Source organism: Notolepis coatsorum (assembly GCF_963971535.1).
Source record: "Notolepis coatsorum genome assembly, chromosome: 10".
NCBI classification, from domain to species: Eukaryota; Metazoa; Chordata; class Actinopteri; order Aulopiformes; family Paralepididae; genus Notolepis; species Notolepis coatsorum.
The window spans coordinates 120,468,377-120,484,635 of NC_140174.1; the positions used below are offsets into that span (position 1 = coordinate 120,468,377).

The 16,259-nt window shown below is 45.0% G+C and overlaps 1 protein-coding gene across 1 annotated transcript in view; it reads left to right on the forward strand.

Moving 5' to 3' along the window:
* Positions 1 to 16,259, forward strand: part of dock8 (dedicator of cytokinesis 8) — a 334,288-nt gene that overhangs the window by 139,568 nt on the left and 178,461 nt on the right. The window contains 4 exon segments of the mRNA XM_084323164.1: positions 10,550 to 10,620; positions 11,824 to 11,870; positions 11,873 to 11,967; positions 13,905 to 14,006. Of these exon segments, the coding sequence (XP_084179290.1) occupies positions 10,550 to 10,620; positions 11,824 to 11,870; positions 11,873 to 11,967; positions 13,905 to 14,006 (315 nt within the window).

The following is a 16,259-nucleotide window of genomic DNA, read 5'->3' on the forward strand; positions in this document are numbered from 1 at the left end:
AGAACACGACTCGAAAACAGAGCAATGAACCTTCATGAAAAAACAAAAACCTGTCGAGGTGTTCCATAGACTCACAGAGACCGTGTAAAAGTGGCCAACCAGTGAAGAAATAGTTAAATAGACCCCAGCTAAACTCAAGAGGACAAGACAAAAGACAAGACAGACAAAACATTTCCTCCTCCCCCTCCCAAGAGACCGCCGGACTCACCCGAACACGCACCTCAACCCCGCTCAGCCGCACACGGCGGTCCTGACCTTTTCGGCTGCTGCAAACCACAGGTCAATACCTGCCTGTCCCACCCCGATCACCCGCGCCGTGGATATCTCCAGATAAATCACATCCAATAGTGTTAGGGACCAGTTAATCACTGTGAGCTTCTCAGGCTCCTTCCATCTCATTGCTATTAGCTTCTTCGCTGCTGTGACACCCGCTAGGACAACCCTTTTTAGTTGAACAGACGCAGGTAGTGTCGTTATATCGTTCAGGAGTAGCGTAACAGCTGAGAATGGGATAGTTAAGCCACACAGATCTGAAAGTTTGTCCGTTATTGACCTCCAGAAGCGGGCCACTGGTGGGCAATCCCAATACATATGCATATAAGTGCCAGTGGCCTTTTGAGAGCACAAAGTGCACCGAGAGTCGGTTACCAGTCCCATAGCAAATAGCTTCCTAGGTGTAAGTTAGGTCCTATGAATATAATTAAAATTAATTTGCTGGTGATTGGGGTTGCGGGAAGACAATGCCACATTTGCCCAAACATCATCCCAGTCAAACTCGGGGTCCAACTCCGGGATAATGGGATATCCACACGCCAGATTGTATCCAATGATAGATTTTTATACGTGGATTGAATTAAGAGCGTATAAAAGTCTGAGACAAACCCTCTGGAGGTCGTCCTGTCCACTATGAGCCTGAAGAAGGGGTGTGGGTGCAGAGCTTGAGCCCACGGCACACCATGCGCCCTCAGCGCTGACCTTAGTTGAAGATAAAGAAAGAAGGACTCGCCGGGAAGATCATAAAATTCTCTTAAGTCCTGAAACGCACGGAGGCCGTTCTTATCATAAATATCCTCCAGAGTATGTACCCCCCTCCTTTGCCATTGAGGAATATTAACCGGCTTTTGCCCAACAAGTAATTGCTGGTTATTAAAAATTGGAGAGTCCAGGTGCCATGGGCATTTAACCCCACACGACCTCTGTACATTACGCCACGTTTGGATCACGTGAGTTATGATCGGTCCATACCTCAGCCGGCATTTCGAAATAGAGACAGTGGAGTACACCACATCCTGCAATCTTAGCGGTGAGACCGCCGCCGCTTCTAAGGAGCGCCAAGATACAGCATCTACAGGGTCTAGCCAGCACATCAGAGGTCTCAGTGAAAAGGACCAGAAATAAAGCTTAAAATCAGGGATTGCGAGGCCCCCATCTGGTTTCCTACGTTGAGTAGTAGCTCTTTTGATTCTCGGGCGTTTGTTATTCCAGATAAACTTAGATACCATCGATTGTACCTTGCGCCAGTGGTCTATTGGAGGGGGCAGGGGGAGCATTGAGCTAACAAAAATTTATCCTAGGCAGAACGTTCATTTTGATTATGGAAGCTCGGGCTTGTAGGGAGTTAGGAAGGGATGACCATCTGTCTAGATCCTGGCGTATTTTATCATAAGTACCCGTGAAGTTGTACTTAGTAGTTTGACTCAGCGTGGGGAATATCTCTATACCTAAGTATTTAAAATGTTCCACTATGGGGATATCAGCTGGTAGTCGCACCGCCTTGGCCAGCTCATTAAGAGGTAGGCAGGCTGATTTGTTCCAGTTAATCTTGAAGCCTGACAATTTACCAAAGTCGTCGATTATTTCCAATAATTTTGTGGCCGACCGGGAAGGGTCATCCATAAAAATCAGTAGGTCATCCGCATAGAGAGCAATTTTGTGTGGTGCATTATTGATCATTATGGGGACGATGTCCTCTGATTGCCTAATAAATTGGGCCAATGGTTCGAGGGAAAGCGCGAATAGTCCCGGGCTCAGAGGACAACCCTGTCTAGAAGATCTGGAGACTGGGAAAAGTGTGGAACAGTTTTTGCCTGTCAGTATCATTGCCGACGGCGAGGCATACAGGACTTTAATCATATGAATACAATTATTTCCAAGACCCATGACCTCAAGTACCTTCCACAGGTATGACCATTCTAGTCTGTCAAACGCCTTCATGGCATCCAACGACAGAACAGTGGACGGAGCTGTATTGTCTTTACTGTTATCGACTACATGCAACAGCCTCCTAAGATTATCTGCAGCCAGGCGCCCCGGGATAAAACCGGTTTGATCGCAGTGTACCAATACCGTCATAAATCTCTGCAGGCGACGGGCCAGCACCTTGGCAAACACTTTTAAATCAGCCCTGAGAAGACTCAAGGGCCTATAGCTACCACAATCATTGGGATCTTTGTCCTTCTTGAGAAGTAAAGAAATCAACGCCATGTTGACATCTCTTGAGAACTCCCCTTGTTCGATAGCGTAATTGATCATATCGAGCATCAATGGACCCAGTTGGTCCCAGAAAGCTAAATACACCTCGGGTGGAATACCATCCCAGCCTGGTGCCTTACCCCTCTGCATTTCAGCAATCGTCTCCCTTAGTTCATTAAGGGTGATCGGTTTCCCCAGTTCCTTAGCCTCTTCCTCAGAAATGTGGGGTATCTCAAGCCCGCCAATGAACGATTCAAATTTAGAGTCGTCGAGATTAACCTCTGAGCTATATAACTGTGAGTAAAACTCTTTAAAAGTGTCGTTGATCTTTTTCGAATCAGTAGTGATTGTACCCTGTCGCGTCTTGATCGAGGGGATATCCGAGAAATGATCATTCGAGCGTATTTTCATTGCCAATAGATGGCTAGGCCTGGAGCCGTGAAAGTAGTAATTTTGCCTTGTCCTATGTATCAAGAACTCAGACTGTTGTTTAAGTATGGAGTTTATTTCCTTCTTGACTATCTTACGTTGTGTGTTTAGTCGTTCACTATAGTTAGTTTGCAAAGATGCGTATAGATCCGCATATAATGTTTCCAGTCCTTCTAGTTTTTTTGACCGGGATTTACGTAAGTTGGAGGCGAAAAGTGTGACATGACCCCTGATAAATCCTTTCAATGCGTTCCATAGGACCCTGGGGTCATCGACCGTGCCAACATTGATCTGCAAGAATTCAGCTAGTTTACTCCTGAACTCAGAACAGAAATCATCGTTCTTTAATAAGGTTGAGTTAAAACGCCACCTGGGAGCTCTCGTGGAGAGCCTGCCAAAGGTTGCCACAAGGAAAATCCCCTTGTGGTCCGAGAGAGCCAGGGGAACCAATGAGACGTCGAAACTATCAAACAAATTAGGGGATGCGAATGCATAGTCTATTCGAGAGAAGGTTTTGTGTCTGGCAGACAGGTGAGAGTAATCCTTGAGGGTGGGATTGGATAAGCGCCATAGGTCTGCGAGCCCAGTGTCCTGGGCCCACATCCTGAGGGCCTTAGAGGACCGTTTTTGGTCGCTTGTTTCAGAGGATCCGGACCTATCCATCTCCGCATCCCAGCACGCATTAAAATCGCCACCCACAATGAGAGCGTATCCAGTAAATTCCAACATATTCTTCGTGATTGTATTATAGAACGCTGAATCAAATGTGTTAGGGGCATACAATGCTATTATTGCCATCTTCCTATGAGAGAACTCAACTTTTGCTATAGTAATCCTTCCCTCCGTGTCCGACCACACATCCAGGACTTTGATATCAAGGTTACGTCTTGTAACTATGACGACTCCTTTCGTCTTATCATCGGCTGAGGATGAGGAGATAACGTGATATTGTCGATTTGCTAGCCTTGACACATCACCCACCAATAAATGCGTCTCACTAAGGAGAGCAATGTCAATATTTCTTCTCTTCAATAACCAAAGGACACTGGCACGCTTGTGTGGGGCGTTAAGACCTCCTGCGTTCCAAATTAAAATATTCAATTTAGCCATGGTCGAGTTTGTCTAAATGCGTAGAGAACATACCAGTGCAGCCAGGCTGAGTACAGAGGCGCTGATCCAGGCGGGCCCAGACGGTCAATCCCAGGAGTTCAGAGGAGGAACAATTACACACATATAAGACAACAGTACATAAAACACATAAAAATACCACCCCAGTTACAACCCACCCTCCTTCTACTCTAAACCCTAACCCACCCGTCCTATTATAAGCCCTCCTATACCCACTCTCCAATCCCCTCCCTATGTCCCATCCACTAAGGATGGTCATCTTCCTATCATTTCCCACTGGAGTCATGGATCCAATAAGACGCTCCCCACTCCGACCCCCCTCTAGATAAACCCCTGATTAAACCCCCACTAGTCCAATAAACACAAATAATAATACAAATAAAATCAATAAAGATATCGGTCGAAAACCACCTGAGCCTTGGCCCTAACATGAGATAACCATAATGGAAAAAATAGCCATTATTATATAATAACTCAACATCACCCCTGCAACCATCTATTTCCGAGTCTGCGCTTCAACGTCGCAATGTTATAGCACAAATGGATAAAGGAAAATTCAAAACAAAATTTAATTAAAGCATACTAGCCGATAGTCTAAGGCAGGATCGGGTCGCAGGTAAATTGTGCAAACAGATGTTCTTTAAACAACGACAATAATAAGAAAGGGAAAAAAGGGGGTTATGGTCAAAGTGCACACCTGTAACAGCCCCTCTGATCAGGCACAACGGCTGAAATGACATAACCTATGTAAGAATAGAATTAAACACATTCATTAACCCGGGGATGGTAATAAGCTATATCTGACACAACCTGTTATCATATATTGTTTCAATAAAGATATCGGTCGAAAACCACCGTGAGCCTTGGCCCTAACATGAGATAACTATAATGGGAAAAAGAAATAGTCATTATTATATAACAACTCAACATCAACCCTGCAACCATCTATTTCCGAGTCCGCGCATCAACGTCGCAATGTTATAGCACAAATGGATAAAGGAAAATTCAAAACAAAATTTAATTAGAGCATACCAGCAGATAGTCTAAGGTAGGATCGGATCCCAGGGAAATTGTGCAAACAAATGTCATTTAAACATCATTTAAACAACGACAATAATAAGAAGGGGAAAAGGGGGTTATGGTCAAAGTGCACACCTGTAACAGCCCCTCTGATCAGGCACAACGGCTGGAATGACATAACCTATGTAAGAATAGAATTAAACACATTCATTAACCCGGGGATGGTAATAAGCCATACCTGACACAACCTGTTATCATATATTGTTTATATATATATTCAACCGATCTTCTCCTACCGGAGCCCAAAGCTCAAAACAGCCTGGATATAAAAATAAAAGCATACAAAAAGTTAGTTAAGGACCCGATCACCGTTGAATTGTGCGAACCGATTACACTTAAACAGCAACAACAACCAAAGTGCGTAAATATTAACGGGTCTCGAATGTCTCAGCGCAGACGATAGACGCAGCCCGCTAGCTAGCCCGAGGCTAGCGCGTAAGCTAGTGATGAATCCGGATAGCACATTAGAGTCTATGAACATTGTTCAGCTAGCTCGCTAGCTTCCATATAGGCGACGCACAAGTACGACCATGAGGTCAGCATTAGCAAGTAACAGAAGTCATTGGGAAGCCCCGCTAGTTGGATGGGCAGTGGGCAGTTAGCATGTCCGGGCATGACAGCAAGTGTTTGTGAATAGCCGGCCCTAACAATGTATTCAGGCCCACATTGCCAAGTCACTCACCCGATATAGTTATCAAGCTACAGTCTCGGGTATCCCCTCGAGATATTCCTTCGCTTTAGCCAACGACCAAAATGAACGCCGACCATCGACCTTATCCAACACAGATAATTTCGCGGGAGCGAATAGCGTGGGCCTCAGGCCTAGTTTCCATAGCTTGGACAGGACCAATTTGTATTCGCCTCTCTGTGCTTGAACCTCCGGCGTAAAGTCTTCGAAAATGGCCACTTTGTGATCGCCAAGCCTTAGGTTACCCCTTCTGGCACGAGCCGACCGCATGATGAGTTCCCTCTGCTGAAGCCTGTTCAGCTTGACGATGATGGGCCTCGGTTCCTTGTTCAGTCCAGGAGTGGACCTGCCCGCTCTGTAGGCCGACTCACAGACAGGAGGGGAGGGGAGGACGTCATTCCCCAGTATTTTTTGCAGCAATTCCGGCATGGTCTCAGAGAGACGGCCTTCCCCGTTGCCTTCCGGTACTCCAACAATCCTGATGTTGTAGCGTCTCTCCCGGGACTGTATTTCCACAATTACCGACTGTAGTTTGGTAACTTCAGCCTGCCTAGCCAGCAGGGAGGACTCTAGATCCACCATCTTCTCGCCCTGTAATGATACCTCCGTCGTTAGCGCAGCTAGTTCGATAGCATTAGCCGAGGAGACAGCGTGCAGCGACTCCATCTTGTCTATCAGCGGGACGACCGCCAACCTTATTTCTTCTGATATCTCTCGATGAAGTTTATCACAAAAATCCGCCAGCACTTTCCTTTGTGTTTCAGCGAAGCGTGTCTCAGATTCTGCATGGAGCTTGGTCATGATCGAGAGCACAGCTTCGATTATCTCACCGACACCGGGCGATGGTGCGGCCAGGCCCGGTGGTGGTTTGCTGGCTGGGGCGCTCATGGATCTGGTTTCCACCACCGACATTGCAGAAAGTCGAAAAAAGTCGACGACAGTATTTGAAACGCGACGACTTAACAAGCAGACAAAAAACAACAAGACTAATGGGGAGAAACGTATATTCTGCACGGTAGAAGGGAGCTCTCGTGAAACACGTCTACTCCATGATCGCTCAGCTCCGCCCCCTTCAAATTCAGAGAAATCTTAAGTGAAAAAATGAAAATTTATCAAAAGCATATAGAAATGGAACGAGCACACCGTATTGGAAGGCCATCGGCTGATGGTGATGGCAAGAGGCCACGATCTATGTTAGTGAAGTTATTCAGGTATAAAGATAGACAGGCAATTCTCTCAAAAGCTAACAATCTAAAAGGCACCAACATTTATATGAATGAAGACTTCTCGGATGCTGTGCGCCAAAAACGTAAAGAACTTCTACCTCAGATGAGAGCCGCAAGAGCAAGGGGAGAATGGGCCTATCTGAAATATGATAGACTCATCGTGCAACCCAGGAGAGAACAGCAAAACAGCTCTAATAAGTAGAAGTAATAAACTGTCGCCCAAGGCTTTCTTTTTTTTTTATTTTTTTTTTTATATTTTTCCCCCTCCTTTTTCCTCCGATTTTCTCCCACCCCAATGTTAGTCGTTATGCCAATTCCCAATCCCCTTCCTGGTCGCTGCGCACTTACCCCCCACAGTCGGTCTGGGAGAGTGGAGGCTACCACGTGCTTCCTCCGACACACGTCCAGCCAATCAACCGCTTCTTTTCACCTGGCAGCGCGGATTCTCACTGAGAGGGCGTAGCGTGTGGAAGGATCACACTATCCCCTTAGATCCTATCCGCGCTGAGCAGGCGCCCCGACCGAACTGTAGGAGTCGCTGTTTACAACGACCCGGACCCACCCCGCCAGCTTCTCCCACCCTCTAATACTGCCAATTGTATTAGTGTGAACGGCCAGCCAAGCTGGTGACAACCCCGGAGCTGTGAGCTGGATTCGAACAGGCGAATCCAGCCGCTCCGGGGTTGGTGACGAACGCAATCTCCGTTACGCCACCTGACCGCCCTGTCGCCCAAGGCTTTCCATGTATCCACTCACTCATGATATCTCATGTCTAAACAAGCCCAGTGTGCACACGCTGAAAGGGGAATGATCTCATGTTGTAATCCTCCTACTGATAATACTCAATCTAATGTAACAATCAAAAATGTTTTTCATTCATTGCAACTCCAAAATGATGACAGGGACTATAATAATTCATTTAATCCTGACTTATTTTTGTCAAAAAGAAATGTATCTACAAAGGTTGACTCGCATGATATTGTTCATGATTCATCTTCATGTGATTATTTTTCTGAAAATCATTTTAACTCCTTTATTTCAGCCTTCAATATGACCAACATCTTTTCTACTCTACATCTAAATATAAGAAGTCTTCCCAAAAACTATGACCATTTCTACCATTATCTCTCATCACTGAACCATGTATTCTCAATTATAGCACTAACTGAAACATGGCTTACAGAGGAAATTACCTCGCTATTTGAAATCACCGACTATACAGCCACACATAGGTGTAGAGAAGGCAGAGGTGGTGGAGTTTCTCTATGTTCAAAATGGTCTGGAATTTAAACAGAGATCTGACCTTGAAGTGAAGTTTCATGACTGTAACTGTGAATCTGTTTTTCTAGAGGTTCAATCTATTGCTCCGAATGAGAATAAAAGAATGATTGTAGGTTGTATATATCGTCCTCCTAATACAGACATCAACAAGTTCAAAGTAGGTCTATTAGATATCTTGGAACAAATTGATAAGGAGAGTAAAATGTGTTATTTACTAGGTGATTTTAATATCGACCTTCTAAATGAGGAAATAAAACACCACATAGATGACCTCTCAAACATACTGTCTTCCAATTACTTTTATCCTTTAATTAGCAAGCCTACAAGAATAACTTGTACATCTTCTACACTAATAGATAATATTTTTACAAATGCAAATGTAAATGTTGTAAAATCCGGCATTCTTTATACTGATATCTCCGATCATATGCCTGTTTTTCAACTTTCTATTCTCCATGATAAGTCAATTATGTCTAAACCAAAGAGGTTTTAATTTCGAAGGTTCAATGATATAAATATTATCAACTTCAGAGAAATGTTGGCAGAATTGTCCTGGGAAACAGTCTACGAGGTGCAAAATGAAAATACAGCTTATAATAATTTTTATACCAAATTCTATTTAGTTTTTGTCCAATGTTTTCCTCTTATAACTAAAAGTAACAAAAACGTTGCAAACTTGAACAAACCATGGTTCGCCATTGAACTTAGAAAATCTGCTCTAAAGAAAAATAAATTATATAAAAAATATTTACAAAGTCCTACTCCATTAAAGTATGCTTCATATAAGACATACAGGAATAAACATAATCATCTTCTTAGAAATGCCAAACGGGATTATTATAGTGACCAATTTATTAGCTCTTCAAACAATATTAAATCGACATGGGACACCCTGAAAACATTACTCAATATGAGACACTCCTCTTTTCCATCCACAACTGAATTTCAGGATGGTACGGATAAGATAACAGAGCCCTCCCAAATTGCGAATAGTTTTAACAACTTCTTCGTGAATGTGGGACCATGTCTTGCAAAACATATAGGCAATGCTCATGGTTCTCCAACTGATTTTATAAGTAAAGAGTATGCTTCTCTAAATGCTTTTGAGCCTGTAAAGACCTCAGAAGTACTTGATATTATTATGAGCCTAAAAAACTTCTCCTGGCCATGATGAAATTCCAGCCTCTTTGATCAAAAAGGTTGCATCTTCAATTATTGATCCTTTATCATTCATTTTGTCCATGTCCCTTGAATCGGGCACTATCCCTCAAGCCTTCAAAGTTGCCAAGGTTATACCACTGTTTAAAGCTGATGACCCCTCTGTATTCTCAAACTATCGTCCTATATCGATACTACCTTGTTTTTCAAAAATTCTTGAAAAGCTGGTATATAGTAGAATCATGAAACATTCTAGATGATAAAAATATCTTGTTCGAACATCAGTATGGCTTTAGAAAAAAATACTCTACATATATGCACCTTAGAGAAAAAATTACAGCTGCACTGGAGAAAAATGAATATACTTTAGGCATTTTCTTAGATTTATCAAAGGCTTTCGACACAGTGAATCACGAAAGGGAAGGATCTGGGAGAGGTAGGTGACCTTTCACACGTTACACTCTCCCAGTGAGAGTCCGCGCTGCCAGGTGAAAATAAGTGGTGGGCTGGCTACACGTGTCGGAGGAAGCATGTGATAGTCTCCGCCCTCCCAGACCGACGGTAGGGGGTAGAGTGCGCAACGACCAGGAAGGGGATTGGCATAACGGGATTGTCATAACGACTAACATTGGGATGGGGAAAAAAATAAAAAATAAAAAAATAATATATATATAAATTAAAAATAATTCTTAAATGTCACTTGCAGATACCCTGAATTGAATAATTCTTCAATTTGATAATCTCTACATTTTTAAGAGGCATTCTGCAGATTTTGTTCTAAGGAGGACATGTGATAAATCTGGTAATCAGAAGGTTCCCGGTTCGATTCCCACTCCTCCCGGGCAGCGTGTCCAAGTGTCCTTGAGCAAGACACTTAACCCCTAATTGCTCCCGATGAGCAGGTTGGCACCTTGCATGGTTGCCTCCGCCGTCGGTGTGTGAGTGAATGGGTCAAATGTGAGGAACAAATTGTAAAGTGCTTTGGATAAAAGCGCTATATAAAAAAGCAGCCATTTACCATTTAAATTTGACATGGAGGGAGTCGATATTTTTATCTACCGTGTTTTGTTTTTCTAACAATCCTTAGGTCATTTTTGGAAAATCAAATGGCCCCGAATTTGTGCGGGAGGTCTACACACCTGTTACCTACCACAACAAGTAAGAGCACTCTGCATGAATCACTCTGTACATTATACTGTAGCTTCTCCTTGTCACATGGACTGACTGACTGTCTCTCTCTCTCTCTCTCTCTCTCTCTCTCTCTCTCTCTCTCTCTCTCTCTCTCTCTCTCTCTCTCTCTCTCCATCTATCTCTATTTCTCTATCTCTATGTATCTCTCTCCTATCTCTCTCCCCATCTCTCCCTTCCTCTCTCTCACTCTCTCCCACTCTATCTCTCTATTTCTCTATCTCTATTTCTATATCTCTTTCTATATCTCTCTCTATTTATCTCTATCTCTCTCTCCCTCTATCTATCTCTCTATATCCCCCTGCCTCCCTCTCTCCCCCTCCCTCTCTTCCCCTCCCTCCCTCCCTCCATCTCTATATCTCCCTCTCCCCTTCACTCATCCTCCCTCCCTCTCCCTCTCTCCTCCTCCATCTCCCCCTCCCTCTCTTTCCCTCTCTCCCTCCATCTTTCTCTATATCTCCCTCTCTCCCTCCCTATCCCCCTCTCTCCTCCCTCCCTCTTTCCCTCTCTCCTCCCTCCCTCTCTCTTCTCCTCCCTCTCCCTCCCTCTCCTCCTCCATCCCTCTCTCTCCTCCTCCCTCCCTCTCCTCCCCCTCTCTCCTCCCTCCCCCTCCCTCTCCCCCTCCCTCCCTCCCTCCTCCTCCTCCCTCTCCTCTCCTTCTCTCCCTCCCTCTCCTCCTCTCCCTCCCTCTCCCCCTCTCTCCTCCCTCCCTCCCTCCCTCTCCCCCTCTCCCCTCCTCCCTCTCCTCCTCCTCCCTCTCCCCCTCTCTCCTCCTCCCTCCCTCTCTCTCCCTCTCCCCTCTCACTCTCCCTCCCTCTCTCCCTCTCTCCCTCTCCCCCTCTCTCCTCCTCCCTCCTCCCCCTCCTCCTCCTCCATCCCCCTCTCTCCCCCTCTCCTCTCTCTCCTCCTCCCTCCCTCCTCCTGCCTCTCCCCTCTCTCCTCATCCTCCCCCTCTCTTCTCCTCCCTCCCTCCCTCCCTCCCCTCTCTCCTCTCCCCCTCCTCCCCCCCCTCCTCCTCCTCTCTCCTCCTCCATCTCCCTCTCCCCTCCTCCTCCTCCTCCTCCCTCCCCCCTCCTCCTCCTCCCCTCCTCCATCCCCTCCTCCCTCCCCCTCCCTCCCTCCCCTCTCCCCTCTCTCCTCTCCCCCCTCCTCCCCCCCCCCATCTCCTCTCAGGTCTCCAGACTTCTATGAGGAGGTAAAGTTGCTCCTGCCCGCCTGCCTGACGAGCGACACCACCTGCTGTTCACCTTCTACCACATCAGCTGCCAGCAGAAGCAGACCCAGGCGGGCAGCTGTGAGACGCTCATCGGATTCTCAGTAAGACCTGTTCCTTCAGCTGTGATGAGGTCATGGTACCTGCAGCTCATGGTACCTTCAGCCTCATAGTACCTGCAGCTCATAGTACCTGCAGCTCATAGTACCTGCAGCTCATGGTACCTTCAGCTCATAGTACCTGCAGCTCATAGTACCTGCAGCTCATAGTACCTGCAGCTCATGGTACCTTCAGCTCATAGTACCTGCAGCTCATGGTACCTTCAGCTCATAGTACCTGCAGCTCATAGTACCTGCAGCTCATGGTACCTTCAGCTCATAGTACCTTCAGCTCATAGTACCTGCAGCTCATAGTACCTGCAGCTCATAGTACCTTCAGCTCATAGTACCTTCAGCTCATGGTACCCTGCAGCTCATGTACCTTCAGCTCATAGTACCTGCAGCTCATAGTACCTTCAGCTCATAGTACCTGCAGCTCATAGTACCTGCAGCTCATAGTACCTTCAGCTCATGGTACCTGCAGCTCATAGTACCTTCAGCTCATGGTACCTTCAGCTCATAGTACCTTCAGCTCATAGTACCTGCAGCTCATGGTACCTTCAGCTCATAGTACCTGCAGCTCATTCAAGATATACAAATATACAGTATTGTTTACCAGAGATCCTAACAGAAAATATATAGATTTGAGGGGGAGGAAACTGTACATTAGGAGGGGTTGGGCGGGTGGGTGGGTGGGGGGTTTGGACATCTACGGGGGCCAGTTTAGAATTGCAGCTTCCCGTAGGTGCTCTTTGAGGGCGGTTTTGAAGGTGGGTAGTGATTCACATTCTTTTACTGAACTGTGAAACTGAACTGAACTTTCTCCTCCTCGTGTCTTAGGTACCGGTAGGTTATTGCTAACAAATTCTCTTTTGCAATAACTACCTGTTGAATGCAACTACAGTTCAATAGATTAAATTAGTTCTCAAATACATTATTTTATTTAAGTGTAGGCCTATAGTTAATACATTTTTTACAGTTTTTGTATTTTTCTGACATGGGGGCTCAACAATAAATGATAAATGACAATTAGAAATGTCAAGTTGCTTGTTGTTATTCTAACCAGCTTAGTTCTGTTGCATTTCCAATTAATGTATTTAAATTATAAAATGTACCAGGAATCGATAAGGGAACCGATAAAGAATCGGATCGATAAGCAGAATCGATAATGGAATCGTATCGATAAAATCTCATCAATTCCCATCCCTACGTGTGATGGTGTGATGTTTGTGTAAGGAGTCCAGGGTGGGGAGTTTGCAGTTGATGATTTTGGATGCCCTTTTTATGATCCTATCTAGTCTGTGTAGTGTGTGTTTGGGTGTGTTGCCGTACCATACAGTAATGGATAATGATATGATGTTTTGTATTATGGCTGTGTAGAATTGGACCATTAAATTCTTCCTGACCTTGTATATCTTGAGTTGTCTGAGATGAAATAGTCTTTGATTGGCTGTTTTGAGTAGATGAGTGGTGTGATGGTCCCAGTTTAGTTTATTGCTGATGTATGTTCCTAGGAATTTGAATGTGTCTGTGGCTGAAATGGGTTGATTGTTGATGAGCATGGGTGTTTTAGTGGGTGTGGTTTTCCTAAAGTCAATGATGAGTTCAACTGTCTTCCTTTCATTGAGTATGAGGTTGTGTTCTCTGCACCACGTTAGTGTCCGCTCCACCTCCAGCCGGTAGTCATCCTCCTTGTTGTTGGAGATCAGCCCTAAGATGGTGGTGTCTGAACGTTCTTCTCCTCATGTCTGAACATTCTCCTCCTCATGTCTGAACGTTCTCCTCCTCATGTCTGAACGTTCTCCTCCTCATGTCTGAACGTTCTCCTCCTCATGTCTGAACGTTCTCCTCCTCATGTCTGAACGTTCTCCTCCTCATGTCTGAACGTTCTTCTCCTCATGTCTGAACGTTCTCCTCCTCATGTCCGCTGTGTTTGTCCCCAGTGGCTGCCTATCCTGAACAGTGACCGACTGCAGACGGGTCAGTACTGTCTGCCCATCGCCCTGGACAGACTGCCCGCCAACTACTCCCTGCACTCCCCCGAGGTACAGCAGCAGCGCCCCCATTCAGAAGCAGAAGCAGAACTAGAATCAGAATCAGAATCAGAATAGAATAGAATAGAATATAATAGAATAGAATAGAATAGAAATACTTTAATCATCCAGAGGGAAATTTGACACTACAAATAGCTCACAGTAAACATTTAGACAGAACAAAGTCACCAATAAGAATAACAAAACAAATTGCCTAAGCATAAGAATAAAATAGGCCTAAGAATAAGATAATAATAATACGGACCGGGATTCACATTTCGTATGTTATGTATATACATTCTAGTATAAAATATACAGTAAATAAATACAGTAAAAATATACAGAAGTCTACAGTAAGTGTAATATTGAACAGTGTTGTTTTAAAAGTAAAAGTCCGGGAAGATGGTAACTGTCACCCTGTGCTCAGTGATGCAGTGAGGCACAGTGATGCAGTGAGGCACAGTGATGTATTGTAAAGTCCCAGTGCCGTCCCAGGCTGTGCCGTTCAGTGCTGCATCTAGGGAGTCAGAATCTGAATCAGGAGCAGAATCGGAATCAGAAGCAGGAAGGTCTTTGAATTTGATTTAAGTACAAGGAATTAGATTTTCTCGTTGGTGCGACATTAGCGGGCACACGATTATGGTAGATTAAAATACAAGGTCAAATGGAATATAAATTAAAATAGAAGTAGAATAGAATATACTTATAAAATTGTATAAATAAATAAAATGTAACAGATCTAGAGCTCTGGACTAGAGTGGGAAATTCTTTATATTTGTACTGTACATGTCAAACTCTAGGCAAAGGAGCTCTGCTTGGTACTGCACTTTGTTTAAATCTTTTCGTTTTGTAAAAACGTCATTCTCCTCTCTGATCTGCGTTAGTGTCGTAACACCTTGGATAGAGAGACAGTGCACTTCTGGGAGGGGGAGAGAGAGGGAGGTAGGGGGAGAGAGGGAGGGAGGGAGGGGGAGAGGGGGAGGGAGGGGGAGAGAGAGTGGAGGGAGAGAGAGAGAGAGATAGGGGGAGGGATGGATGGAGGGAGAGAGAGAGAGAGGGAGAGATAGGTGTTGTAACGCCTTGGATAGAGAGGCAACGGCACGTCTGGCTTCTTTAACACATTGAGTGCCAGCCACGAGAAATCTCATGATTTCATGCCATGAGTTGAGTGCCAGCCACGAGAAATCTCGTTATTTAATCGTTATTGCTTTTATTAGCGATATCCATTCATTTTTCATTCATTGTGGACCCTCAGAGCAGCGTGGATTATGTGTTTCGAGTACCTAACGTTGGATCAATAAACGCGATCGATATTTGGAATGGCGATCAGGAATTGGAATAATCTTTTTGCAGAACATCTGATGTGAGGTAAGGAATCTATTTTACCAGTCTTGGGGTAATCAGATGTTTTTTTCACATATTTCGCAACGTGTCCCCATATGTGTGTATGTGCGTGTATGACGTTAGCACTGACCAGGTCATAGATAATCGATTTTTCAGCCCGCTTCTCTAGCGTGCATAAGTACACATATACTATCGATAATCTAGCGTTTATTTGAAAACATTTCATAAATCAGCCGGAAAATGACAATCCGTTTCGTACATGTTGACTGCAAGCAAGTCTTTGATAAGCGACGGGCGTATTAGACACATAGCCATAATATAGAATATAGAAATATCGAAAAATCAGTCCAAAAAAGGCTGGCATTCAAGCGATAAATAGTGCGCCCCCTGCTGGCACTCAATGTGTTAATGGTCACTTTACAAGCACTGATACATGTTCTGACTAGTGCTGTTCTCTATCTCTCTCTATCTCTCTCACTCTATCTCTCTCCCTCTCCCCATCTCTCTCTCTCTCTATCTCTCTCACTCTATCTCTCTCCCCCTCCCCATCTCACTCTATCTCTCTCCCTCTCCCCATCTCTCTCTCTCCTATCCCTCTGTCTCTCTCTCTCCTATCTCTCTCCTATCTCTCTGTGGCTCTCTCTCTCTCTCTCTCTCTCTCTCTCTCTCTCTCTCTCTCTCTCTCTCATCTCTCTCTCTCTCTCTCTCTCTCTCTCTCTGTGTGTCTCTCTCTCTTTCTCTCTCCTGTCTCTCTCTGTGTGTGTCTTTCTCTCTCTCTCTCTCTCTCTCTCTCTCTCTCTCTCTCTCTCTCTCTCTCTCTCTCTCTCTCCCTCTCCCCATCTCTCTCTCTCTCTCTCTCACTCTATCTCTCTCCCCCTCCCCATCTCACTCTATCTCTCTCCCTCTCCCCATCTCTCTCTC